General features: G+C 53.7%; 1 protein-coding gene across 2 annotated transcripts in view; it reads left to right on the top strand.

The window, feature by feature from the left end:
- The window catches only part of LOC144942347 (low-density lipoprotein receptor-related protein 6-like), a 90,738-nt gene extending 70,156 nt beyond the window's left edge, over positions 1 to 20,582 (top strand). The window contains exons 17-26 of one of the 2 annotated variants that reach the window (XM_078869169.1): positions 3,079 to 3,278; positions 4,177 to 4,367; positions 6,993 to 7,202; positions 7,768 to 7,893; positions 8,470 to 8,706; positions 11,057 to 11,164; positions 11,913 to 12,242; positions 14,800 to 14,960; positions 15,539 to 15,633; positions 18,187 to 20,582. In XM_078869169.1, the coding sequence (XP_078725295.1) occupies positions 3,079 to 3,278; positions 4,177 to 4,367; positions 6,993 to 7,202; positions 7,768 to 7,893; positions 8,470 to 8,706; positions 11,057 to 11,164; positions 11,913 to 12,242; positions 14,800 to 14,960; positions 15,539 to 15,633; positions 18,187 to 18,586 (2,058 nt within the window). In that variant the 3' untranslated portion in view covers positions 18,587 to 20,582. The remainder of the gene's footprint in view (positions 1 to 3,078; positions 3,279 to 4,176; positions 4,368 to 6,992; positions 7,203 to 7,767; positions 7,894 to 8,469; positions 8,707 to 11,056; positions 11,165 to 11,912; positions 12,243 to 14,799; positions 14,961 to 15,538; positions 15,634 to 18,186) is intronic. The other variant, XM_078869170.1, reaches the window with a different exon arrangement.
- The last annotated feature ends 6,675 nt before the right edge of the window (positions 20,583 to 27,257 follow it).

Raw genomic sequence — 27,257 nt, 5'->3', positions numbered from 1 at the left:
AATACAATGTATAAGGTAATATATAGTATCGTAATTGTATAGTGAATATACAGCAGCGTGATATACAGTAGGAGGGTGGGTAGAATAATACATAGTGTAATATTACAATGTATAGTCGAAGGTATAGGGTGGTGTATAGTAATACAGTATATAATTTAATGTTGGGTTTGTCTATGGCAGTATATAGTACGGTGTAGACCCGTGTGATGTAAGAGAAAAAAGTTTAGCTGGAAGCATATTATATTTTTTGCGACATAGAATTGTAATGTATTACTTACTGTTAGTAGCTCAGCTTATTGGAGAGTATATTTAGTATACTGATGATACTATGTAGTTTATACTTTAGTTTTTTACGTGGTGGTTTAGTTACTGCAGCTACATACTATTAACATTCCTTCCCTTTATTAATGCTACCCCTATCCCCTCCCTTTGATGCTGCTAATCCTGCATAATGCACGGGCATAATATGACTTTAAACCCCCCGCCCACCTCCTACGCATTTCACAAGTAGTACTAATCCCATATCTGCATTTCCCATAAATATGCTAAATTCCTCTTGATATGCAAATTATTTTGTCAAGGCGCTCTTCCCCCTCCAACCCAGCTTAAATATACCCTCCAAGCCTGGGGTTTTTCATTCAGACGCTGTCTTTCCGACAGACCTGTTCTTCACCTGAGGACGGCTGCTTGCGTTGTGGCCGAAACGTCGTGATAATTATTTTATTATGTTTTCTTTCTACTATTTTATTATTTCCCTTCTACGTGGCTTTACTAACTGCACTAGTTACTACGTAACTGCTACTACGGACCGGGACCAACGACTTGAGCCCGGGTCCACGTGTTGGAGACTCATTGAACGGAAATCGCAAGCGAAGGGTTTCTTCCAGGATGAACAACAACAACCCTAGTCTCTCTCGGGACCCGGCTTCTCTTCTCTGCGGCGTGGCCGGCTCCGCTCTTGGCCACGACCACCTTCCAGAATCCTCGGGAAGGATCTGGGTCCCAATCACGTGACCCCCCCCCCCCCACCTTAGCCCCCCTCTTGAGGTCTCTTTATCAACTATACTGGTCACGTGTCCACCCGGGTCAAGCAGAGTGCCATGGCCTCACGCAACCTCATCCTTGGATCGGCACCCACACACCCTGTCCTGTAGGGTCGGCGCTGCACTCAACGCGTGGTGACATCTAGTACTATTATTCAGTGCACACCGGGTCCCTCTAGGGCCGGTACTACAGCCACAGTCTGTTTACATCCAGCGATGTCGCTACCCTCAGGCATTCGCGTCCAATATTATCCATAATAGAGGGTTTACTCTCCAACACACCGGTGTGCTGTACTAGTGATGAATTGGCACCTTCTGTTTACGTGACAGCCCTTACTAGTTGGCTGTGGCGGGTTTGACGACGCACTTATATTTACACGATCTAACCCCAAAAAAACCTCTGTTATGGACGATGTACATAGGGTGAGCCCCGTTGTGTTTTACTGCGCTTACGCGACATAGCCATGGATGTTTAAACAAAGTTGATGAAGCTGGGGTTTATAAAACAACTCTGCAATGTTTATTGGTGGAGACTTGCTTTCATTAATCTTGTCAAACAGTTTTGACCGCCTGCCATCCATCCGTGTGCATGTGTGTGTGTTTATATTTCATGTGATGTACCGGTTACAGGGTGGGGGGGGTGGTTGGGGGGGGTGGCTGACGGTGTGTTAATGTTGTATAATATTGCGCGTGTGTGTGTGTGTATATCATGCATAGTGTAGTGGGGAGCGGTAGTGTAGTGGTTAGCGTGCTTCACTACGAACCCGGCGACCTCGAGTTCAATTCCCGCTCACGACCAACACCAGTGACGGTTATCTGAACCGGTACTGGGCATCCCCTAGGTCGACTCAGCCTCAAATGAGTACCTGGTGCGGTGTGTAAAACATCGCCATGTGGGAGACAAAGACGGCCCGGGCGTGGTGTTGGCCACCCACCCCCTCATGTGCCTACTACCGGTCTTCATTAGTTGTTCGCTAACAGCACTTGCCCCAACAGTCTGTTCAGACTATGCGGGTAAAATCTTTGTTGTATTTCAAGTAAACCTCGTCGACTCCTGTTGAGACTCGTTCGCTTGAGTCCACTGCTGTGTAAAACATCCCCGCTGACTTTATCTCGTGGGTGGTCAGCTATATTGTGAAGAGCCGAGTAAACATTGATTCTGCACCGACTCCTACGTCTGGAACCGCGGAAAAAATGTATCTAATTTTCAAGCGGTGCGCTTTTAAGGGCATTCTCTTGCATTGAACTGCCCGATGTCGGGCATGGGCGGTGGTACGTGCAATACTTGCTGGTGTCTGCGCCAAGATGTCAAGATGTTGACTACCTCGCCTGGTATGCAGGAGGCCGTGGGTACGATCCTGATCCCGACGCCTGCTTTATATTTAGAGTTTGCGTGTTCTCCCCGTGGTCGCGTGGATCTTTCTCCCGAGTCCTCCGGTTTTTCCATGCGCATTTAGAATCGGCATCACGTGTTGAGAATATTTGGCTGCTATAAATGTCCACTTGATAAGCCACTTTGTTGAGCTGTCATTTGTGACCCGGTCGCTTCTTATAGGAAGCTAATAACCTGGTGAGATAAAAAAAAATTGGTTAGTTTTATTTGTACAGTAAAACCTTGGATTACGAGCATAATTCGGTCCGGAAACATGTTTGTAATCCAAACCACTCGTCTATCAGTTGTGATCACGTGACGTTCGGCAGACAAAGCGTATACACCTACTACTCGTATTGCAAGACCTCGCTCGTTTATCAATTGAATATTTATTTTAAAAAATTTGCTCGTCTTGCAAAACACTCGCAGACCAAGTTACTCGCAATCCAAGGTTTTACTGTATTTCTATTTTTAAGTGATTTGCTTACCTTTCCTATACTTGGCACTGTTTTTGTATTTTTGCATTGTGTTGTTGTTGAAACGTTCTGACCTTTCCCCACTGGACATCAAAAAGAGCTTCATAGCTCATCGGATTCCTCCATTATAAATAAACCGCACCCACCGCGTGCGTGCTCGTGCGTGCTCGTGCCTGCTTGCGCGCAGCTGTGGACGCTGGTGGCGGCGTGGGGTGGCGGCTCGCAGCCGTTCGACCTCAGCCTGGACGTGTACAGCCGCTCCATCTACTGGACGTGCGAAAGCACCAACGTGGTGAACGTGACGCGCCTGGACGGGCGCCCCGTCGGGGTTGTGCTTGGCGGGGGCGCCGATCGACCCCGCTCCATCGTCGTGAACCCGGAGAGGGGGTGAGCGTGGCCAGGGGGAGGGGGGGTGGGTGCTTGGCGAGGTGGAGCTGAGTGGACTTTGCCGATGATTGGTAACAGCGGTATCATCAAGGTCGGCCTCCGTGGAGGAGGCTCGTGAAGGACGCTGCTGCTGCTACTGGGCAGTCAGAGGCAGTCGCCCTCCAGCAACAATGGAGGGCAGAGGGGCGACGCTCACAGCAACGAGGAACTTGGCAGTCAGCAACTCATGGCACCTGGGTCTGTTCTGTGACCTGCCAGCGGGCCTTTTGAACTTCACGTGGCCTCAACGTGCACTTAGCCTGGCACGAGCGCCGTGGTGACGTCACCGCCACTTAGTAGCGAATGGAGGTTTTGTTCTAGATTTGAAGCTTTCGTGACAGCAAGGATTCATATTCTTAGGTTTTTTCGGTAAAGTCACGTAGGTAAAAAAATTGAAATTAATAAAAGTAAAATGAAAATAAAATAAAAATCACGACGTTTCGTAGGCAACACAAGCTATCTTGTGTTGCTGTGACGGTTCCACCTGAAGACGGAAGCTTGTGTTGCCTCCGAAACGTCGTGATTTTTTTTTTTACTTTTATTAATTAAATGTTTTTACCTACGTGACTTTACCGAAAAAACCTAAGAATAGGAGTTTTTTTTTTATTGTTGTTGTTATTGTAGACGAGCAGCACGCGGAAAGAGGGGAGCGCGGGTCGTTTGGCTCGCCCGCCGCGTGATTGAGAAATTTCCAAACCTCGCTTGGCTGCGACGTGGCCAAGAAGTGGCGGCACAGCTCCATGATCTTAGAATGCGGTGGCAATGATTTTACCGGATCGGCGAAACCCGTTTGCCTTCACAGCTAGGCGTATATCGCACACCTGCGCTAACCCACGCGTAAACACGTTGGCCCTCGCAGGTACATGTACATCACGAACCTGCAGGACCGGGCTCCGCGTATCGAGCGCGCCTCCCTGGACGGCACGGAGCGGGAGGTGCTCTTCACCAGCGGCCTGAGTCGCCCCTCCGCGCTGGCGGTGGACAACGCTCCCGGGCGACTCTACTGGGCCGATGCCGAGCTCAAGCGTATCGAGTGCAGTGACCTCAATGGTGCGTTTGACCCCCGAGTTCTTGTACCGCTACTATTTGTATTTTAGCAGGCGAGGCCCCGCTGAGGGCGCTACGTATCGTGGCCCTTTTTCAGAATCGACTTGGCGATCGCAAACGATAGCTCAGCGAAAGGTGGCGGCTTGGCATCGTCGTGTGGAAATTTCATAGCAGCCAAATGCTCGGGACGCGTGATGTTGATTCCAAATGCGGAGGGACAAGCCGGAGGACCCGGAGAAAAATCCACGCGACCGCGAGGAGAAGGCGGAACTTTTAAATATACAACGGGCGTCGAGATCAAACCCACGACGACCTCCTTCATTACCAGGCGGGGTAGTTCACATCTCGCCAGCGTGGCGGCACAACTAACTAAACCGTGCCACGTTCGTCTGCCGGAGAGCTCGTGTTGAGATCAAAACGTAGTCTGCGTGGCAATATCGTTAAAGAGCACCGGTCACAAGGCCGTGACCGCATTTGTGCGTCAAGGATCGGACTCCATGGAAGCGACGGCCGAATCTCGAATCCACGGCGTCCTCTCGCCTAGCACCAATTGAGACGAGGCCCAAAAGAAAGCCGTCTCTGGTGTAGACCAATCAGTTTCAAGGACAATGCACAGATATTATCAGAGCGTGTTTTTCGTTTGCATTTTGACCGCAAGTATTGTGGTTAATGCAGACGTGAATCCTCGTAAAAAGGTTTTGGTTTTGTTGCCAGAAAAATAAAAAAAGGGGGAAAAACCTTATTATTATATTTTGGTACTGTCAAAGGAGGTCTAATGATGATGAAGGATTAGGAACATTTTAAAAATATCTTGCTCGAGAGATTGAACGTCAACCAGAAAGAATCGATGGGATAAAAACACAGGCGGGTCCCCAACTGGCACGCGCCCACGCTTCAAACGCTTTGAAGCGAGTATAATCACAGTACCCAGAGGTAAACCCACGGGGAATGAAGAAAGGCGGACGCCAGTGAAATGTCCGCACGGATGTTCGTCACGGATCTGTTTTCTTTTCATGTGGAGGGACAGATGTTAGGAAGCCGCTGGAAGCTACATAGCTCAGTGGGCCTTACCTGGGAAGGAAGGAAAAAAAAGTTTAGTGCGCGCAAAATTCCTGAAGCGTCGCGTACTCCTCGTTCTCAGCACCATCGATGTTTTTGTTTTGTCGCCGTGGCCGTCATCGTCGTCGTCGCTGCTGCAGTTCTCGCGCACCACGGATGTCTCAGTGTAAAGCAGCCAGGCGAGCGGACAAAGGGGACCGTCGTCCGTGGAGCGAATCAAAATCAACTTGAGTCCACGGCGAGCGCGAGTTTCTGTGCCGTGTCATCGCCAGGGGGCGTGGGAAAGATGTGCGGGCTTTGATGTTATTCCTGGCGACGGCGTTGTCGAGACCCGTGCCGCGGCGGGTGGCCACGTCGCATGCCAGGATTTTCCCCCCTTGTTTGTGAAATCAAGAGGTCTTGGAAAGTTTCCTCGGTTTAACATTTTTGCAGGTATCTCTTAGCGTCAGGGGGTGGGGGAAACACCCCCCTCCCAGAGGTCGCAAACGGGTTTTGATTCCTTACCCGTACCCGGCCGCACCAGGGTCGCAAATGGGTACCCGTACCCAGCCGGGTACTGGTACCCGTTCCCTACCTGTACCCCAAACGAAATGAGTGACAAACAGTTACTCACCAGTGACTCACGGCCTACCCGTACCCGTACCCGGCCGCACCAGGGTCGCAAACGGCTACCCGTACCCGTACCCGGCTGGGTACGGGTAGCCGGGTATCAGGTAGGGTACGGGTATCGGGTACCCGGTTGCGACCTCTGCCCCCCCCTCCTCCACGCCCCGGTGACGTTGCCAAACTGACGACGCTGAATCGATTCTTACGATTCTAGATTTGAAGTTTTCTTGACTGCAAGGAATTCATACTCTTTGGTTTTTTCGGTAAAGTCACGTAGGTTAGAAAATCAAATAAAATAAATGAAAACAACTAAATTAAATCATGACGTTTCGGGCGCAACACAAGTGTCCTTCAGGTGTGGACAACGTAGCGAAAGCACAACCACTGAATTGTTTGTGAGGTTTGAGTACTTGTCGTTTGTGCCAATAGTCCGCCGCTATTTCTTTAGATGTTACGTTAAGGCTGGTTGAGCGAACTAAACCGTACAAACTGACGAGAGAGAGAAAAAAGAAATAGGTTGTGGAGTCTGATCGCATCCTCCAGTCGGGACTATTCATTGGATCGTCTGTTGGTGGAGCGGAAGTGGGGGGCTGGGGGGGGTAGGGGTGGTGGGGGTGCGTTAATCGTCACGTCCCCAACTGATACCGAAGACTTGAGGTGGCTAGAGGACCATTGTTAGAATGACTGACGGAGAGGGAGGGGGGGGAGGCCGACGGCAAACACAGCGTCAACATCGCCACAGAGGGAGACAAAAGCGGCCGGGTGTGGTTGCCGGCCCCACCCGCCCCCCCGGTCGTGTGCCCGTGCCGGCCTTCGTAGGCGCCGCTCGCTAACAGCACTCGCCCCAACAACAGTCGGTTAAGGCTACACGTTTTGTGGGGGGGGGGGAGAACTTTGAGCTTTGTGTGCGTGCGTGTGCGTCCGCCCCTGCTGCTGCTGCCGCTGCCACCGCCATCGGCGCAGGGGCCAACCGCATCGTGCTGGAGGAGTCGAACATCCTGCAGCCCGTGGGGCTCGCCGTGTTTGGCGCTCACCTCTACTGGATCGACCGGCAGCAGCAGCTGATGGAGCGCGTGGCCAAGGAGGGCGGCGGAGGTCGCACCAAGGTGCAGGGGCGCATGCCCTACCTCACCGACGTGCTGACCGCTCACGAGATGCCCCTCGCCCATTACCGTGAGTGACACCCACCCATCCCCACCCACCCCCCCCCCCACCCCGTGATCCGTGGATCAAGGAAATCGCTCGACGCCGGTGTACAGCAGCGGCAAGGGCAGTTTACGCGAATGCTGTCATCGCTAAGAGGTCGTACGTTTGGCGGCAACGGCCCTTCGCCGGCTACGCGCAATGAATGATTTCCGTGTTCATTTAGGAAGAAATAACGACTGTCCCCCCCCCCCCCATCAGACTCATCCCAAGCACGCGCACTCCTTTCGCCAGTTTGCCCTCCTCACAGATGCATCCCAGCTCAACCCCCGCCATTCCTTTCATTTGCAAGCACCGCGTGGTCTGGGTGACCAAATTTACAAAAGCAAAAAAAACTCCCCAAAGTTTACAAGAGAGCAGGGTGACGGTCGATTTGACGGACCAATCGCAACGCCTCCTCGCCGCGTAGTCTGGTGCCGCTCCGTCTCCCGCTCGCCGCGTCTCTGTTGCTCCTCGCTCACCCGTTGTGCCCACCCGCCTGTCGCCCCCCGTCCCGTCCCGTCCCCCTCCACCCACCACGTGGCTCGGACCGCAGGGAGCCACCCGTGCTTTGGGGACAACGGCGGCTGCTCCCACATCTGCATCGTCAAGGGGGATGGCACCACGCGGTGCTCCTGCCCCGTTCACCTCGTGCTGCTGCAGAACGAGCTCACGTGTGGGGGTGAGGGTGGCGCTCGCTCGCGCGCGCGCGCGACGGGACGCGAAGGCAAAGTTCCGCACGGAATAATGACGACGGCTCGTTTTCTTCTCCCCTCGGTTGGATCGCGTCAATATGGCGATGCGTGGAGCATCAGGCCGCAACAAGGCAGCTTTCTCTGCTTCACCCCAAGACAGCCCCCCCCCCCCCCCCCCCCCATGGTCTTTAGTTGGTCTTGAACGGTGCCGTCGCCAGATGGTCTACGGCCTGCCCCGCGTGGTCTCTCTTCCGTTGCGGTGCCCGCCGTAGGGCAGCTATCGCTGTGGAGCTCTGGTTCCATGCTCGGCACGTGTCCCAGCCACACCCCAGAGTCTCCGTTCTGTCCCGCGTCATGCGCCGTACCCGCACAGCACGGCCGTGCGTGTGTTGCGTCTCCTTTCAAAAACCGCACGTAGCCGACCGTGCTAATCGGCGGTGCCCGTGTTGGAACTTTGCTTTGATGATGATATAAATATGTAGCGGTGCACGCAGTGGACCGACCGCCGCGCCCGCCGGTCGCCGCTGATGAACAGTTATAACCCCCCGTCGCCCCCCACGCAGAGCACCCGACGTGCAGCGCGGAGCAGTTTGCGTGCTGGACGGGCGAGATCGACTGCATCCCGCTGGCGTGGCGCTGCGACGGGTACGCCGAGTGCGACGACCAGAGCGACGAGCGCGACTGCCCCCTGTGCTCGGACGCCCAGTTCCAGTGTCGCAGCGGGCAGTGCGTGGATGCCGCGCTGCACTGCAACGGCGACTCGGACTGCCAGGACATGTCCGACGAGAGCAGTTGCTACGGTAACGGCCCCTCGAACCTAACTTTGGAGTATTCTTAGGTTTTTTCGGTAAAGTCACGTAGGTAAAAACATTAAAAAGTAAAATAAAATAAAATAAAAATCACGACGTTTCGGAGGCAACACAAGCTTCCGTCTTTAGGTGGTACCGTCACAGCCACGACAGCTGTATCAAATCTAGAATTAATTTTGGAGCTTTCGTGACTGCAGGAATTTCTCTTTGGTTCTTTCGGTAAAGTGACGTGTAAAGATAAAGTAATGAATTAAATACCAGCATACTACGACGTTTCGATTGCAACACAAGCAATCGTCGTCGTCAGGTATAAATGAAATAGAGACACAAATCTAGTATACTTAGAAATGTAATACAACAGAGAGTCGGATAACATAACAGTCAACACCCTACCTGGTTGATTACGTTCTTCCTGATAATGCTAAATTTGAGAGATAAAACACAATCAGAGACATATAGAAAGACATGTAAGCAGACAGATATCACAGAGATACATAGAGAGAGAACAAACATAGGCATTTAATTTATACCTGATGATGCTTGCTTGTGTTGCAATCGAAACGTCGTATGCTAGTATTTAATTTATTATCTTATCTTTATACGTGACTTTACCGAAAGAACCAAAGAGTAACGGCCTCTCCCCGTGTAGTACGTGTGTGCAATGGCGGAGCCAGGGTGTTCAGGTAGGGGGGGGTGGGCAACCCCTCCAGCAATGAGACATGATAGAGGAGTTGTTAGTAAGTGAGGACTTGTCGCTTGCTTTTTATTCGAGGCGTGTGCGGCGATGGCGCAGCCATCGATCGAGGGTCGAATTCGAACCGCGTAGTGTGATCGGCATCGCGCTCGCTGAAGTCGTGTACTGTAGACGCAACTTGCAGACAATTCTGTCAGTCACTTATAACCGCTTTGCCGTTACTTATTGCCAATTATGGACTCAGACTATTGTCCTATCATCTCATAGAGTCCCTGGCATGTAATAATATGCTACACAGTGGCAGTGGGGGTCGCAACATGCTGATTTATTACTAATAAACCCCAATGATCCGATCGAAATTAGGGATTTTGATCGGATCATTGGGGTGGGGGGGCACGTGCCACCCCACCCCCCCCACTGGCTCAGCCAGTGTGTGTGTGTGTGTATGTCGAAGTGTGTGTATGTTGAACTTCTTTAGCCACCGTTGTAGGGGTTGAGCCTGGACGGTGACGGGATGAGTGACCCGCTGTGCGCTAAACACGTGTGCAGTAGGCGTTGTGGGCAGCAGAGGGCAGCGCAGCAAAGGGCACCGTAGTCCAACACGGTTAAGTTTTGCTACCAACGCGTTGTCAGGCAACGCGTTTTGTGCGCTTTGTGCCCCTCGCGGAAACTTGGCCAATCCCGTGTGCTCCTTCGCCGGACAGCCGTCCGTCGACGGCGACACTCGTGTATTTATTGAAGGCAGCCTGTACGCATGTTGAGCTTCTTCCGCACCGTACGTAGCCAAGCGTGCTCATCGGAGGTGCGTGCGGGGGAAGGACAAAAAATGAAACGCAAAAAGCGGTTTTAAAAGAATTGGGTTTGTCAATCTAGACGACGATTTAAAAGTGTGCAGCTCCCAGTGGCTTCCTAATATCGGAAGGAAGAGCGTTCCAGACGGCCACACGAGCGCATCCCAAAGCGCCTCGCGATGATGATGCGGCGACCGTCGTGTTGGTGATGGGTGATGGACGCGCACGATAAACGTAAAGTGGTGTCGGCGAGAACCTATGAAAGCTGCCACGGGGTTGGGGGCGGCCAACACTACGCCAGGCCCGCCGTTGATGAACGAGTAACTCCCCCCGCCCCCCCCCTTCCCGGCGTCTCTTTTCGCTTCTCCGTTCTGTATGGAGTAAAAGTAAAAAAAGAAGCCAATGATTGAGTACTTTCTTTTATTTTGTAAGCCATTCCGCGGCATCCCGGGTCGTCGCTGAGTGGAGCAGTCCGCTTGTTCTGCGTTTAAGAGTGTTTTGGCTGCTATAAATTTCCACTTCGTCGAACTATCGTTTGTGACGGCCAGGTCGCTTCTAGAATAAGAGCGACGTAGCTCGGTGGGGGCCCCTACCTGGTAACATAACAAGTGTCGTATCGTGAGTTGAGTTTCAATTGTTCTTCCGGTGCGGGCGATTGCCGTGGCTGCTGTGTTGGCGGCAAGCGTCGCGGTGGTGACGTCACCGCCACTTATTGGCGAATGACGGTCGACGTTGTCGCTGTGGTTGTTTATGTTGTTTTTGTTATTTTTGTTGTTTATGTCGTTTTTGTTGATTTTGTTGATTTTCTGGTTTTTGTTGAATTTGTTATTCTTGTTGATTTTGTTGTGGTGGCAAGAGTGCCCGGGGGACATGTTCCAGTGCGGCAGCGGGCAGTGCCTGCTGCGTCGGCAGCGCTGCGACGGCGCCGCCGACTGCCCGGACGCCTCTGACGAAGACGCCTGCCGTGAGTTTGGTGGCGGGGGGCGGCGGCGGCGGCGGCGGCGGCGTTCGCGGTTTGGGGCGCCACAGCAAATCGCTCGCTCGGTCGAGTGGGAAGGTTGACGGGGGGGCTTCTTAGCAGGCATTCTCGCATGCAGTCTCGGGGACGCAAACCACACCTCTACCCTACCCGGAGGTCGCAATCGGGTACCCGATACCCGGCTACCCGTACCCGGCCGGGTACGGGTAGCCGCACGTGACTCACCCCAACCAATGAGTGAGAAGGCCGCGAGTCACTGGTGAGTCGCCGTTTGTCACTCATTTCCCAACGTCTTGTCTCTTCTCACAATCCAAGTTCCTAGAATCAACCCACCCGCGCCTGCAACGTGGCTTCATCCCAGAGGTCGCAATCGGGTACCCGATACCCGTTTGCGACCGTTTGCGACCCTGGTACGGGTACGGGTAAGGAATCAAAACCCGTTTGCGACCTCTGACCCTACCCCCCTGCTCGCTAGATGGGCTGCCTGCCACAAACGGAGCGAGCGCGTGAAATGGGGGCGCGCTCACGGAGCCGTGAACAACTTCCGCCGACGGCCATCTATTTCTCCCCCGCCTCCTTGGTCGTCGGGCGACGGACAGTCGGGCAGCGCTTGCAGGCCGACGCTCGGCCGCGCGTCCGTGCGCGCGTTCGTGCGTGTGTGCGTGCGTGTGTACGTGCGTGCGTGTGTACGTGCGTGCGCACGCGAACATGACGCCGATGTCTCTTCTTCCAGCGCTGACTCCGCTGCCGCCGTCCAGCCACGTGCCGGCCGGCTACACCATCAGCTCGGTGGTGGGCGTCGTCTTCCTGGCTCTCGTCATGGTCGCCGGCGCCTGCTTCGTGTGCCAGCACCTGCTGTGTCTGCGCGGGCGGCGACAGCGGCGTCGCGGCGGTGGCGGCGTCGTCAGCGGCATCGGCGGCACCGCCGGGGTCATCGTCGGCGCCGACCTGGGCCCGGGGGGCCACGCGGGCGGCTTTGGGGGCGGCGCTGGAGGGGGGCTGCCCGTGCACACGCCGCTGGCCTTCATGCCCCGCTCGGGCGCTCACGGCGGTTGCCACATGGGTGAGTTGGCCCGGCCTGCTCGCTCGCTCGCTCGCTCGCTCACGGGCTTTGCGGCCCGCTTGTCGGGCTACGAGTTCACACGAACTCCCACGAACTCCCACGAACGGCGTGTTAGCCCGGTACGCTTTCTTACAAACTCGCGGCTCGTTTTTTTTTTTCTCCGTCGCGTTTCACGATGCCGCGCATGGTGTCGGGTGTGGGGTCGCCTGCTCCGTTGCTTTGTTGTTGCATCTTACGCCGCGTCCGTTGCTGGCGCTCGTCACGGTGATAGCGTGACAATCGCGCCGTTTGTTTTTATCTTGTCGAGCGGTTGCTCCGGCAAAAGTTTATTGTCGCACGAGTTCCCGACATTCCGTGGCGATGATGATCGCTTTCTCAAGCCCATTTCCACAACAGTTTTTGATCCACAGTTTTTGTTTGCATGCTCCAGCGCTTGGTCACTGCGTTTGTGTTTTTTCCCGTTAAGCTATCCCACACGCCCAGATAAAAGGTAATATTAATTGCAAGGCAGTAAAAACACATTTCTATTGTGACATTTAGCCATGCAGTAAAAGGCCTGGCTAGCCAGACCCTGGCTCGCCAGGGATTCTTACTGCATCGTGTATTTCTTTTTTGTCAGTGAATTAATTTTGTTCAGTGGTGGGGGCAGGTGGGGGGGAGCCCCCCCTTCTTCTCCATAGATTCAAACACCTCGTGGCCCACCCATTGCTTTACGTGAACCGGCGTAACGTTATGTTTGTACAATATGTTGAACCTCTTTCGCTCCGTAGTACGTAGCCAACCGCGCTAATCGGAGGTGCGGGGACAAGGGACAGCAGCAAATTAAACACAAAAAGTGGAAACGAACGGCTCCTTGTACAGGGGCTCCTCGACTTACGAACATTCGACCTACGAACTTTCAGAGATACGAACAAAGCTAACCAGTGTGTCCAGTTGCCTGCTCGGACCGAGAGTCGTAACTTCAACCGCCACGCAATAGTTGGCGGTGATGGCATCTACATCTGCAGAACGCGAAGAACCATTGGCATCTGCATCTACATCTGCAGAACGCGAAGAACCATTGGCATCTACATCTACAGAACGCGAAGAACCAGTGGCATCTACATCTGCAGAACGTGAAGAACCAGTGGCATCTACATCTACAGAACGTGAAGAACCAGTGGCATCTACATCTACAGAACGTGAAGAACCAGTGGAATCTACATCTGCAGAACGTGAAGAACCAGTGGCATCTACATCTGCAGAACTTGAAGAACCAGTGGCATCTACATCTACAGAACGTGAAGAACCATTGGCATCTACATCTGCAGAACATGAAGAACCAGTGGCATCTACATCTACAGAACGTGAAGAACCATTGGCATCTACATCTACAGAACGTGAAGAACCATTGGCATCTACATCTACAGAACGTGAAGAACCATTGGCATCTACATCTACAGAACATGAAGAACCAGTGGCATCTACATCTGCAGAACGTGAAGAATCAGTGGCATCTACATCTACAGAACGTGAAGAACCAGTGGCATCTACATCTACAGAACGTGAAGAACCAGTGGCATCTACATCTGCAGAACGTGAAGAATCAGTGGCATCTACATCTACAGAACGTGAAGAACCAGTGGCATCTACATCTGCAGAACGTGAAGAATCAGTGGCATCTACATCTACAGAACATGAAGAACCAGTGGCATCTACATCTGCAGAACGTGAAGAATCAGTGGCATCTACATCTACAGAACGTGAAGAACCAGTGGCATCTACATCTGCAGAACGTGAAGAACCAGTGGCATCTACATCTACAGAACGTGAAGAACCAGTGGCATCTACATCTGCAGAACGTGAAGAATCAGTGGCATCTACATCTACAGAACGTGAAGAACCAGTGGCATCTACATCTACAGAACGTGAAGAACCAGTGGCATCTACATCTACAGAACGTGAAGAACCAGTGGCATCTACATCTACAGAACGTGAAGAACCAGTGGCATCTACATCTACAGAACATGAAGAACCAGTGGCATCTACATCTACAGAACGTGAAGAACCAGTGGCATCTATATCTGCAGAACGTGAAGAATCAGTGGCATCTACATCTACAGAACGTGAAGAACCAGTGGCATCTACATCTGCAGAACGTGAAGAATCAGTGGCATCTACATCTACAGAACGTGAAGAACCAGTGGCATCTACATCTGCAGAACGTGAAGAATCATTGGCATCTACATCTGCAGAACGTGAAGAATCAGTGGCATCTACCGGAGATTATACAACTTTTAAAGCCATTCCCCGTGTTTAGTGTACAATGCCACACAACGTGTTTGGGAACGACACGAATAAAGTTGGACTTACGAACAAATTGACTTACGAACAGACCTCTGGGACCTAACTCGTTCGTAAGTAGAGGACTCCCTGTATATTTTTTTGTGTGGGCAGCTTTCACGCAGCGGCAGTGCCGATCGGACCGTACTGGACCGGCCGGCCGATTTTTTTCGTTTTTCATAAACGCCACGACCCCCTTCGGCTCCCCCCCGCCCCCACCCACCCCCGCCCGCAGGTGCCTCGCGTGGAAAGTCCTTGATGAGCTTCAACAGCCTAATGGGGGTGGGCGGCGGCGGCGGCGGCGGCGGCAGTAACGGGGCTCCACCCTACGACCGCGCGCACATCACCGGCGCCTCTTCCAGCAGCTCCTCCAGCAAGGGCACTTTCTTCCCGCCGGTAAAAGCCCTGGGCGGTGGTGGCGGCTGGGAGGGAAACCCCAACAGTCGCTCGCCACCAGATTCTAGCCGCTGTCTCGAATGGGCGTTGAGGAACCGGTGCTCGTTATCGCCGGTTGTGATCCCGGCGGGGAGCCCAGTGGTGGAAATTCTAACTCGGTTATTTCTTATTTTACTTGCCAAGTGCAGGCCCAGCGAGCTCTTTATGTATATATAGCTCCGTATTTTTCCAGAAGCGACGTGGCCACGAATGATAGCTCGACGACGCGGCTTGTCGTCACGTGGAAATTCATAATTAATGTTGGCCGATTGTTCTAAGCGCTTGTTGATGCTAAATCTTGAGGGGGAAACAAACGGAGGGCCCGGAGAAAAATCCACGCGACCACAGGGTGAGGCAGAGAGAGAGAGAGAGACACGCAAACACCAAATATACAGCAGGTGTCCAAGGTCGGAATCGAACCCATGACCTGCCAGCCTTGATAGGCGCTCACTAACATCAACTTGCCCCAACAGTCTGTGATAACGGCTATACGGGGGTGTGGGATGTCGCGGGAACTTTGTCTTTGTCTTCCGTTGTAGAATCTCAACCCTCCACCCTCGCCTGCCACGGACCGGTCTCGCTACACGGGGATCCCCAACTACAGCAGCACCCCATCCACGTACAGGGCCTACAGGTGGGCTACCCCCCCCCACCCCATTGCCTTCACCATCGTCAAGGCGATCGTTGTTGCGTCCTTCTGCCAAAGTGTTGCGTGTGCTGGTGGGTTGGTTTTCGGGGCAGCGGCAACTGCTCGTGCCTCGCAGCAGGTAGCCGCTGGGTTCGATTGCCGATTGCCGACCCCGGGTGCCCTTTGCGCGAGAGAACGGGTCCGTACGTGTCCTCACCCCCTCATTTTGCGTTGTGCGTGTGCCTCAGAGGTCGCAAACGGGTTTTGATTCCGTACCCGGCCGCACCAGGGTCGCAAACGGGTACCCGTACCCAGCCGTACCCGTACCCTACCCGTACCCTACCCGTACCCAGCCGGGTACGGGTATCGGGTACCCGATTGCGACCTCTGGGATGAAGCCATGTTGCAGGCGCGGGTGGGTTGATTCTAGGAACTTGAATTGTGAGAAGAGACAAGACGTTGGGAAATGAGTGACAAACGGTTACTCATCAGTGACTCACGGTCTACCCGTACCCGGCCGCACCAGGCTCGCAAACGGGTACCCGTACCCGGCCGGGTACGGGTAGCCGGGTATCGGGTAGGGTACGGGTATCGGGTACCCGGTTGCGACCTCTGGTGTGCCTACTTGCCTCCGTTGAACGTCTTTCGCGGCGTGCGTAGCCAACCCGTGCTAATCGGAGGTTGCGGGAATCGGACGTTCCGTTACCCCTCCTCCGTGTTCTGCGGTTTCGTCCCATGGCTAAAACAAACGTGCAGTGTCAGAAACGGTCTTCCCAAAAAATAGCAATATATACACACACAGGTAAATTGCCCAATAGGGAATACACACAGGAGCAATGTGGCCCGCCCCCACCCACCCCACCAGACCACCCCACCCATTAAAGCCATCAGGGCGCCGCATGCGCCTCTAAAGCTGCAGGTTGCCAACCCCTTCCCATGGTGAACTGGACTCCCATGGTGAACTGGACTCCCATGGTGAACTGCGCTTCCGTTGTGAACTGGACTTCCATGGTAAATTGGCCTTCCATTGTGGACTGGACTTCCATGGTGAACTGGAAGTGAAGCCGCCGCCATCTCGTTACACCACGAAGGTTTTTTGGTTACGTTGCCAAGAATGTATTAATATCGATCGATAGTAATAATGATGATGACAATAATGTCATCGTTGGGCTACTCGCCACTGCCCAGGAGAGCCGCTGTCGGATCCGCTGCGACCGCTTGCAGCTGCGTCGCGAGGAAATCCGCGTTCTGCTGCAAGTGCAGACGTGCTGTGTCCAGCTACGACGGCAATTTCGGTCACCTGATCAACCCCTTGTCGTGTGTCTCGGCACGTTTGGGTTTTGGACGCCGTGTTGCGCAAATGATCGTCGTGTGTGAATTCTGTTCTTGTGGCCGTCCCCCACCCCCTTGCTTTTACGCACCACTGCCACCCACCGTGGTGCAATACACGCACTCGCCGTGCTCACAATCACGCGCACCGCACGCACGCACACACCACACACCAACGCCTGCACACCCACCGCTCCACGCACGCCCACACACCCACACACCCACACACACGCACATGCACACACCCACACACCCACACAACCACACACCACACACCCACACACACCACACACCCACACACCACACACACCACACGCACCACACACACCACACACCCACACACCCACCCACACACCCACCCACACACACACACCACACACACCACACACCCACACGCACACACACCACACACACCACACACACCAACGCCTGCACACACCACACCCACCCACACACCCACCGCTCCACGCACGCCCACACACCACACACACCACACACACCACACACCCACACACCACACACATCCACCCACACACCCACCCACCCACACACACACACCACACACACCACACACCCACACGCACACACACCACACACACCAACGCCTGCACACACCACACCCACCCACACACCCACCGCTCCACGCACGCCCACACACCACACACACCACACACACCACACACACCCACACACCACACACCCACACACCACACACACACCACACACGCCACACACACCACCCACCACACACACCACACACACCACACCACACACACCCACACACCCACACACACCCACACACCCACACACCACACACCCACACACCACACACACACCACACACACACCACACACACCACACCCACCACACACACCACACACACCACACACACCACCCACCACACACACCACACACACCACACCACACACACCACACACACCCACACACCCACACACCACACACCCACACACCACACACACCCACACACCACACACCCACACATCACACACACCACACACACCACACACACCACACCACACACACACCACACACCCACACACCACACACACCCACACACCACACAACCACACACCACACACACCACACACACCACACACACCACACACCCACACACCCACACACCTCACACCACACACACAACCACACACCCACCACACACACACCACACACACACACACCACACACACACACACACCCTCGCAACGCCAGGCATCAGAAGCCGCACGCCGTGGCCCCCCCGACCACGCCGTACAGCACGGACGTGTGCGACAGCGACTGCCCCGTCGTGCCGCTTGGCCCCGCTCGCGGCTGGCGCCCCATGCCCCGGCACGCCGCCAACGCCGCCGTCTCCGTGGGCGGCGTGGTCTGCGCGCCGCCCCCACTGCCCGTCGCTCTCCCCGGGCCGCCGGCCGCGCCGCCTCGCTACTGCGGCGGCGGCGGCGACGCGGCTGCGGCTGCGGCGTACGACTCGGAGCCGTTCGCTCCACCGCCCACGCCCTGGAGCCAGTACCTGTCGGCCGAGGACAGCTGCCCCCCGTCGCCGTCCACCGAGCGGAGCTACTTCCACCTGTGCCCTCCGCCGCCGTCACCGTGCACCGACTCGTCGTGAGCGACCGCCCGCCCGCCTCCTTGCCCGGCTGAACTGAGTTGGCGAGTGGTGCGCGTGCGCCTTGGCTAGTTGTGTGTGTCAACTAAAAAGTAAAATTATTATGTTTTGTTTTACCAGGTAAGGCCCCCCCCCCCACTGAGCTATAAAGTAGCTACTTTTTCAGAAGCGTCCTGGTTTGCCACAAAGACAGCCCGACGAGAAGTGGCTCGTCGTCACGCGGAACTTTATAGCGGCCAAGTACTCTTGAATGCACGCTGGTTCTAAATGCGGACGGAAAAGCTGGAGGGCCCGGAGGAAAATCCACGCGACCACGGGGAGAACGTGCACCGGCAGGATCGAACCCACGGTGCCCCTGCACGCTAGGCGAGGCAGCTGACGTCACGCCACCGTGTGCGTCTTCGTGTGGGGAAGGTTTGCCGGCTGGCCGAGTGTCCGCCGTGTGGTCGTGCGAGTCTGGTTCGTGTGGCCGTGAGCTGCGAATGGCCTCGTTTTGCGGCTTGCCACGTGCCGCTTCAGAGAGATGCTGGCTGCCGAGTTATCCAATCCGGTGGCGGCTGCTTTTAATTTCTCGCCGTTTGGTTAGGTGGCTTCCGGTTGGCTAAATTGAGTTTGGCCCCTTTAGCAGTAAATGTTACGGCAAGAATGGCAAGCGATTTCGCCCCGTTTACGAGGTTTTAGCTTGTTAGAACATTACAGAGCTGCCTTGAACATCCTTTTTTTTTTTTAATACCAAACCATCCCGCGTGCCATCCCACGTGCCACGAAGTGGGATCTGGTACCGATTCCGCATACTGATGACTCTGCGAACCCACACGGGTTCCTTCGCGACTTTTGTTCGTCGCGCTTAACAGGTTTTCTTGGTTTTGCCGGTAGTGTTTGTTTGCGGGGTTATTGCACCACACCTGCGCTTTAGCGGCCGGCTCTCTCTTTCTGTCTCTAAGTTTGCGAGACCGTGGATTAAAACGCCGCCGGTGACCCTGCGCCGCTCGGCCACAAAGTGTCTGGCGACGGTTGTTTTTGCCGAGATCGCTCCTTCGCCGATGAAAACGTGGAGCGGGGGGGGGGGGGTGGTTTATTTTTTTGTAACGTATGGGATGAGCGCGCTTTACCCACCCCCCCCCCCCCCCCAAACATTTGACGAGGAATTCTGACCGACTTGTTCATTTGGAAGAAATCCTCACTGTGCAATGACAAAAGTATTTTTTTTGACTCCCGTGAACGTTAAAAGCGAAACGTTTATTTTGAGGGCTGTAAATAACGGTGGCCAGACGGCTTTCGTCTAGCCTCTCGCGAGTCACCGATCTGCCAGTTGCCCTTTGCTCTCCTACTGACCGTGACGGTGACAAGGGCGGCGTTTTGGAACGCCCGGTTCAGGTTTGCGGACTTTCGCGCTCTCTCTCTCTCTCTCTCTTGCTCTCTGTTGCTCTCTCTCAGCTCTGCCAGCCAACACGTGGTGGGTTGTTGCTGGTTGCCGTGTCCCACGGTGGTCGTCCGTCGCCCGAGACAAAAAAAAAAAACGGCTGCTGAATGAGACGTTCACCTCTTTCGCGGCGCGGGTGTCGCATTTATTATTCATTTTAAGTACCGATGAGTGGCCAGTTAGCGGGCCAGGGCGTCACCCTCTCAACTCCCTTCGTGCGTAGCGTACGAGAGCACGACCCGAGCCGTGCGCCGTGCGTGTATTGTAAAACACTGTGTGTGCGCGCGCATTGAGCAAAGAAAATCTCCGTTTGGGTGGCGACCCGGGCCAACTCGGCTGAGAGAGGGCAGCGACGAGCGCGTGGTGAACATGTGATGAACATGTGATGAACACGTGATGAACACGCGACGTGGGAAGGGGGAGAGAAGAGGGGTTTGTTTACCTGCGGTGATTTTGAACTGATTTTTTTCCCTCTCGTCTATAATGTCCAAGTTAATATTTTTTTCGTTTCAACTCGGTGAGACAGAGGGGGAGGACGAGTGGCTCATTTGCAACGGTGACCCCTGGAGGGGCATTCTTCTGCTGCCAATAGGGGGGGGGGGCGGGGGAGGGGGGCGGGGGGGGGGAGCGGGCGATGATTGCCACGTGTGACTCCAACCGAGCAACCTGCCGGCAATCGTCGAACATTGGAAATTTTTTGTTCAAGAAAGTACGAAAGCACTCCGGTCCGCGCACATGGCATGGCCGCAGCCTCCGTCGTTGCTGGCGACACGGGGGTGGGAGGGGAGGGGATCCTTTCGGTGGTGTAAAGGGGCAGAAGGTCAGAAGGTCAGCGACATCCCTTGCAGGTTCGTTTCGTCAAATCCGAACCGGTGTGGAACGTACGCGGTCTGTTCTAGAACGTGGCGGTAGTGGTCGCGTTTCCTGAACAACAACCGCGTTCTGGGAAAATGGCGTGATGGTATGCAACACGGAGAGGTAGAGCACAGTCCGCGATAACGCGTGACGATGCGTACACAGGCTGAGCAAAGGCCGAGGGTTCATCCCGTCGAGAAACGGTTTTTCCAGCACGCGTCGATTGTAAGAAAATCGCACCTTTTGGAGAGCGAGAGAGAGAAAAAAATATCTGTAATGATCTACTTGAATTTGCGTGGCCCCACCGTAAATTCGGCGTATGCCTCCCGATTGGCATGCCCCCTGATGCCCGATGGCATTCCACCCCAAAAAAATCTGGCTTTGCCCGTAGCGGCACCTTACCACTGTCAATATCCAGACTGCAGGCAGTGGTGGGGGCGTTTCTGCTCAACGCATTTTGTGGCGGGGTGTGTGCCCCCCCCCCCCCCCCACCTGCGATTAGTACGGTCGGTTGCGTATGTTGCGAAAAAACACTCCGGTATAGTAGACTCTCCATTATCCGCGTGCGGTTTATCCAATTTGCGGAGACTTTGACGTAAATTCATAACTTGCGGATTTTCCCTTAAGCCCAAATGAATCATCTAAAAACGGTTGAACATCATTGCTACTCTTGGAAATGTTTATGACAAGTCACGTGCTTAAACCGAACACGGTACGTTGCTCCGGTTAATCCGAAATCCATGCGATCGCCTCTACAGTACAGTAGTTGCCATATCTTTACGACGTTGGGCGGATTTTGATTGATGTTGATTGGCGTCGCTCTGCTGTCATCAACTTGGTTGGTCGAGTCTTCTGCACGGGAGCAGGAAAGTGTTTATCGTTAGTATCAGTTTTGTTCATTGACGAGCTTAGTTTTCTTAACTAAAAAATAATTTACACCAACATTAGTGTTTTTTGGCCTCGAAATCCGCAAAAAACGGTTATTTTTGGATTAACCGCAATTCTAAACAATCAAGCGGTGGCACAAATTTGATGGCAACTGTCATTTGAAAAATCCATTTCCGTCGCCCTCAAACTGCTTGTGAACATTTAACCTAAAGATAATTCTCGACTCAAACCTTAACGTGTTGGTGTATATTTCCGCGAAATTTAATGTAGGTTTTTTTTCTGGGTTAGATCGCGTAAATATATATAAATGTGTCGTTAAACCCGCCACCACCCGACACAGCCAGTTCGTAAGTTTTGTCACGTAAACAGAACGTGCCGATTCGTTACTCGTACTTTATATTGCCACGTACTTCCCTCCCCTCGTCTGTCACTCGCCGTCTCTCTAAAGCTCATCAAGTAACCTACAAAGCCCCTTTGCCAAATGCACTTACCCGCTAGATATTCTCTCGCAAAAGGTGCCAATAATATTAACGCGTTGCTCTTTCGACGGAGTTGCGTTTCAATCCTCGTGTTTTTTTGTTGTTGAACGAACGGGCGGGCGGGTTTAGACTCGGCGGAGATTGTTTATCACTTCTAGATTCGAAGCTTTCGTGACTGCAAGGATCCATACTCTTAGTTTATTCGGTAAAGTCACGTAGGTAAAAAAATGAAATTAAAATTAATAAAAAATAAAATAATAAAAAATCACGACGTTTCGGAGGCAACACAAGTCTCCGTCATCAGGTGGGACCGTCACAGCCAGATTTGCTGTATGATTTTTTTTACCTACGTGACTTTACCGAAAAAACGAAGAGTATTGTTCATCACTCTCGCCGTGTTTTTCTGCCTTATTGCCTCGCGCGCGGGCGAGTCATCGTTGCCTTCGTGCTCCCCGCTGCATTTGCCTGAACCGTTTTGACTTTCGCAACTTTTAAATGAGCATCTCGAAACCGCTAGAAGCCAAAGTTATTGCTCGTTAACCGAGGATGCGTGGAAAAGTAACTCGGCAGGGCGGGAGCAAAAATTACCGCGCGTCTTAAGTTCGCGTGCCCAGCCATCACCGGCGGATGTCGGCGTCTTTGTCAACGGTTGGCTAGAGGGGAGTTCGAGTACATCATCTCTGTGTTATTGCCACTCGCAAAGCAGCGGTTTTGGGGTCGGTCCTACCTAACATTTCCTCTGTCCAGCAGCGAGCGAGGACACTCCAGCGAACGTCCCTCTTGCACGCCGACTCCCGTACGCATTCAAACCTCCTTGGGGGCGCGGAAGGGTTCTCAACAAAGGGTTCATTATTAATATTACAAGACCCTAACGCCAGACGATGAGATGCTGCAAGGGCAGTCCTCGAAGGTCAGATGTCGACCCTTCAACCTCTTGTGTGGGATCGGGCAGAAGGAAGGAAGCGACGGCGGCGGCCCGCTGACGCTTTCTAACTGCGTCGTTCAAGTGGCAACGTTGATCGCCGTCCCGTGTAGCAACTTTGAGCCCCAATGCGGCGAGGGGCAGCCATGGGGGGGGGCGCGAAGGAGCAGCGGTATTTGTGGACTATCCCACGGGAGAGCGCTGCTGTTGTGGACAGCACGGCCGTATTTGTTTGTTTGTAAACGATGTCAGATTTTTTTGCCGTCGTCGCCGTGATTGTGACGTTTCCGACGCTTCCGTTTGCGTCACACCACGGATCTGATGCGGGGGGCGATTGGTTGCCGAGCTTTTTTCTTGGCGGCCGCATTTAAACGTCTTGGATATCCGTCTCTTATTTTTTTCATTATTTTGGGACGCATCGCCCAGCCCCCCCCACCCACCCCCGTCTCGACTCGTGAACTCCTGCGGCGAGTTGCGCATCCCAGTCGGGGGGGGGGGGGTCTACGTTCGAAGCGGAGCGCGGCGGACCCTCGCAGGAATGGGGCCCCCCTCCCCGTGCCCCCCCCCCGCCCCCCTCGTGATCCGCGGAGATCAAACAAATCATATTCTCTGGTTCTATCGGTAAAGTCACGTAGATAGAAAATAAGTATAACCCGTAAAAACAAAGTTTTTCACTAAATCTTTTATATGCGTGGCGGCTAGAGTCCTCTTGTCCTCTGGCTTGAGATGGCTGCCACCTATGGGTCAGATGATTGCATTGCACCATTAAGCAATTGGTGATTAAATATAATATTTTTGTCCTAAAAAGTGTAAAATTTTGGGAAAAAAATTTCACGAACATTAATTGTCACGCACAACGAGTCTGTGTGCAAAATGTCAGCTCGATTGGATCACGGGAAGTGGGTTAAAAAACGACCGAAAGATTTGCACGGTCCTAAGCAAGCAAGCACGCAAGCAAGTGAACTTAATATAAAGGATTTTAAAAAACACCTTTCGGTCGCAGCACAAGCGTCCGTCTTCAGGTGAGAAAAAAACTGTTCTGCCGATGTGGCTTCATATAGGCACGGGAGGGGGGGAGGGAAGGGAGTGGAAAGAGTTTGGCTGCAGGAGTTCACAGGGGAGAGGAGGGGTAGGAGGGTTTGTGGCGTGCAGGGACGGGTGGGGCTGGAGAAATGAGCAAGTACTTTAGCGATAGAACCAGAGAGAGTATGGATTCCTGCGGTCACGAAACCGTCAAATCAAGATCAAACAAATCGCTCGACGCCGGTGTACGGCAGCAAGGGCTGCTGGTTCGTATGCGAAACGCTGTCGCCGCAAGAGGTCGCGCGTTCGGGGATGAATGGACATCCGTCTTCGTTTAGGAAGAAGGAGCCCTACTGGAGGTTGGATGTTACAGGGTGATTCAGAAAAATGTGAACACTCCTGAGAAATTTGCAACAACGCCACAAGAAATTTGCCGCCTCCGAGTTCTGGAGACCACCTGGAGAACATTCCAGGCACGCGTTGACAACGATGGCGAACAAGTGAAGACTTTGACTTTTTGAAGCTATTAACATCACATTTGTTTTCATGTTAATATATTATCCGTTCTTTTTCCATTAAAAACGACAGTCCCATAATAAGTGTTAACATTTTTTTGAAGCACGCTGTATATGTACAGATGTAGCTTGCGTTGGCCGTTCGAATCTTCAGGTCCAACCGTGTGTATGTTGAACTTCTTTCGCGCCGTACGTAGCCAACCCTGCCAACCGGAGGTCTCCTTAACAAAGTGTCGGCGCTGATGTTCAGTGTTACGGCACAATCGCTCGGCTCTGGGCCAGTTAAAGTGGGTGTGTGTCTGTGTGTGTGTGTCCCCTCATCCTCCCGCCAGCGTGGGACGATGTTCATATGCTCCGTGCGACATTGACAACGCAACGAGAACACGATTGTACGACGTTAAACGGCAAAAGGTTCGGCGTCGACAGATCGGGCGCATCGCTGCTCACGTTGCCTTGCTCCAGAATACGATACGACACCGTGTGTGTGTGTGTGCGAGCGTGCGTGTGTGTGCGAGCGTGTGTGTGTGTATGTGCGAGCGTGTGTGTGTGTGTGTGTGCGTGCGTGTGTGTGTGTGTGTGTGCGTGCGAGCGTGTGTGTGTGTGTGCGTGTGTGTGTGTGTGCGTGCGAGCGTGTGTGTGTGTATGTGCGTGTGTGTGTGTGTGTATGTGCGTGTGTGTGTGTGTGTGCGTGCGTGTGTGTGTGTGTGTGCGTGCGTGCGTGTGTGTGTGTGCGAGCGTGTGTGTGTGTGTGCGTGTGTGCGTGTGTGTGTGCGTGCGAGCGTGTGTGTGTGTGTGCGTGTGTGTGTGTGTGTGTGCGTGCGAGCGTGTGTGTGTGTATGTGCGTGTGTGTGTGTGTGTGTGTGCGTGCGTGCGTGTGTGTGTGTGCGTGCGTGCGTGTGTGTGCGTGCGAGCGTGTGTGTGTGTGTGCGTGTGTGTGTGTGTGTGCGTGCGAGCGTGTGTGTGTGTGTGCGTGCGAGCGTGTGTGTGTGTGTGCGTGCGAGCGTGTGTGTGTGTGCGAGCGTGTGTGTGTGTGCGAGCGTGCGTGTGTGTGCGTGCGAGCGTGCGTGTGTGTGTGCGAGCGTGCGTGTGTGTGCGTGCGTGCGAGCGTGTGTGCGTGCGAGCGTGTGTGTGCGTGCGTGCGTGTGTGTGCGAGCGTGTGTGTGTGTGCGAGCGTGTGTGTGTGCGAGCGTGTGTGTGTGTGTGCGTGTGTGTGCGTGCGTGTGTGTGTGTGCGTGCGCGTGTGTGTGTGTGTGTGTGCGTGCGAGCGTGTGTGTGTGTGTGTGCGTGCGTGCGAGCGTGCGTGTGTGTGCGTGCGAGCGTGTGTGTGTGTGCGTGCGAGCGTGTGTGTGCGTGCGTGCGAGCGTGTGTGTGTGTGCGTGCGTGCGTGTGTGTGTGCGCGTGCGAGCGTGTGTGTGTGTGCGTGCGAGCGTGTGTGTGTGTGTGCGAGCGTGTGTGTGTGTGTGCGTGCGAGCGTGCGTGTGTGTGCGTGCGAGCGTGCGTGTGTGTGTGAGCGTGTGTGTAAGCGTCGTGGTGACGTCACCGCCACTTAGTGGCGAATGGCGGTTGTTGTTGTTGTTGTGTGTATGCGAGCGTGCGTGTCGAGCAGTTCATCTTGTGCTCTGTTCTGAAGAACACTTGGACTGTCGCCCCCAAGCATCATTGTTTTATATTTAATTTTCCTGTTACAGGGCGGGCTGTGGGGTGAGCGCGACGGACGGTGTGTTTAATATTCTCAGGTTTTTTCCACTTAATTACACTTTTTGGACCATCTTATCTGACAGGTACTATTTTAATTTACTTCACCGAGTGTTAACATCCCCAGTTATTTTTAACAGTACTCTCTTCATTTTTCAGCCTGCATTGGTATTAACATGGGCATTTTCGTTCCTTTGTTCTATCATGTGTATCAGACCTCCCCTCCCCCCTCTCTGCCCATTGTGTTGGCGTGCGCAGCAGCCGCGTCCAAGCCGTCGCCAAATGTTTTGTTGGCTCCCTCCCCCTCCCACCCCCCTCCCTCCCGATACGTTCCATTCATTGGCTACCACATTCTGATGAACTCCCCCCCCCTCTCCTCCCCCCCTTCAACTTGCTTATAAGGGATTACATTTTGAATCATTGCTTCACTTGATGCAGCTAATCTGGCTGTGACGGTCCCACCTGATGACGGAGACTTGTGTTGCCTCCGAAACGTCGTGAATTTTATTTTTATTTTTGTTTTGTTTTATTTTACTTTCATTACTTTTAATGTTTTACCTACGTGACTTTACCGAAAAAACCTGAGAATATGAATCATTGCAGTCACGAAAGCTTCAAATCTAGGTGTGTTTAATGTTGTATAATATTGCGCGTGTGTGTGTGTCTATCATGCACAGTGTAGTGGGGAGCGGTGGTGTAGCGGTTAGCGCGCTGCGCTATGAACCCGGCGATCCGGGTTCGATTCCCGCTCGCGGCCGACGCCGGTGACGGTTATCTGAACCGGTCCCGGGCCTCCCCTAGATCGACTCGGCCTCAGATGAGTACCTGGTGCGGTGTATAAACATCGCCACTGGGGAGACAAAGGCGACCGGGC

The sequence above is a fragment of the Lampetra fluviatilis genome, chromosome 27 (assembly GCF_964198595.1).
Source record: "Lampetra fluviatilis chromosome 27, kcLamFluv1.1, whole genome shotgun sequence".
Classification (NCBI taxonomy): domain Eukaryota; kingdom Metazoa; phylum Chordata; class Hyperoartia; order Petromyzontiformes; family Petromyzontidae; genus Lampetra; species Lampetra fluviatilis.
Note: the sequence above shows the minus strand (reverse complement) of the source record. Positions and strands in the feature narration are given on the sequence as shown.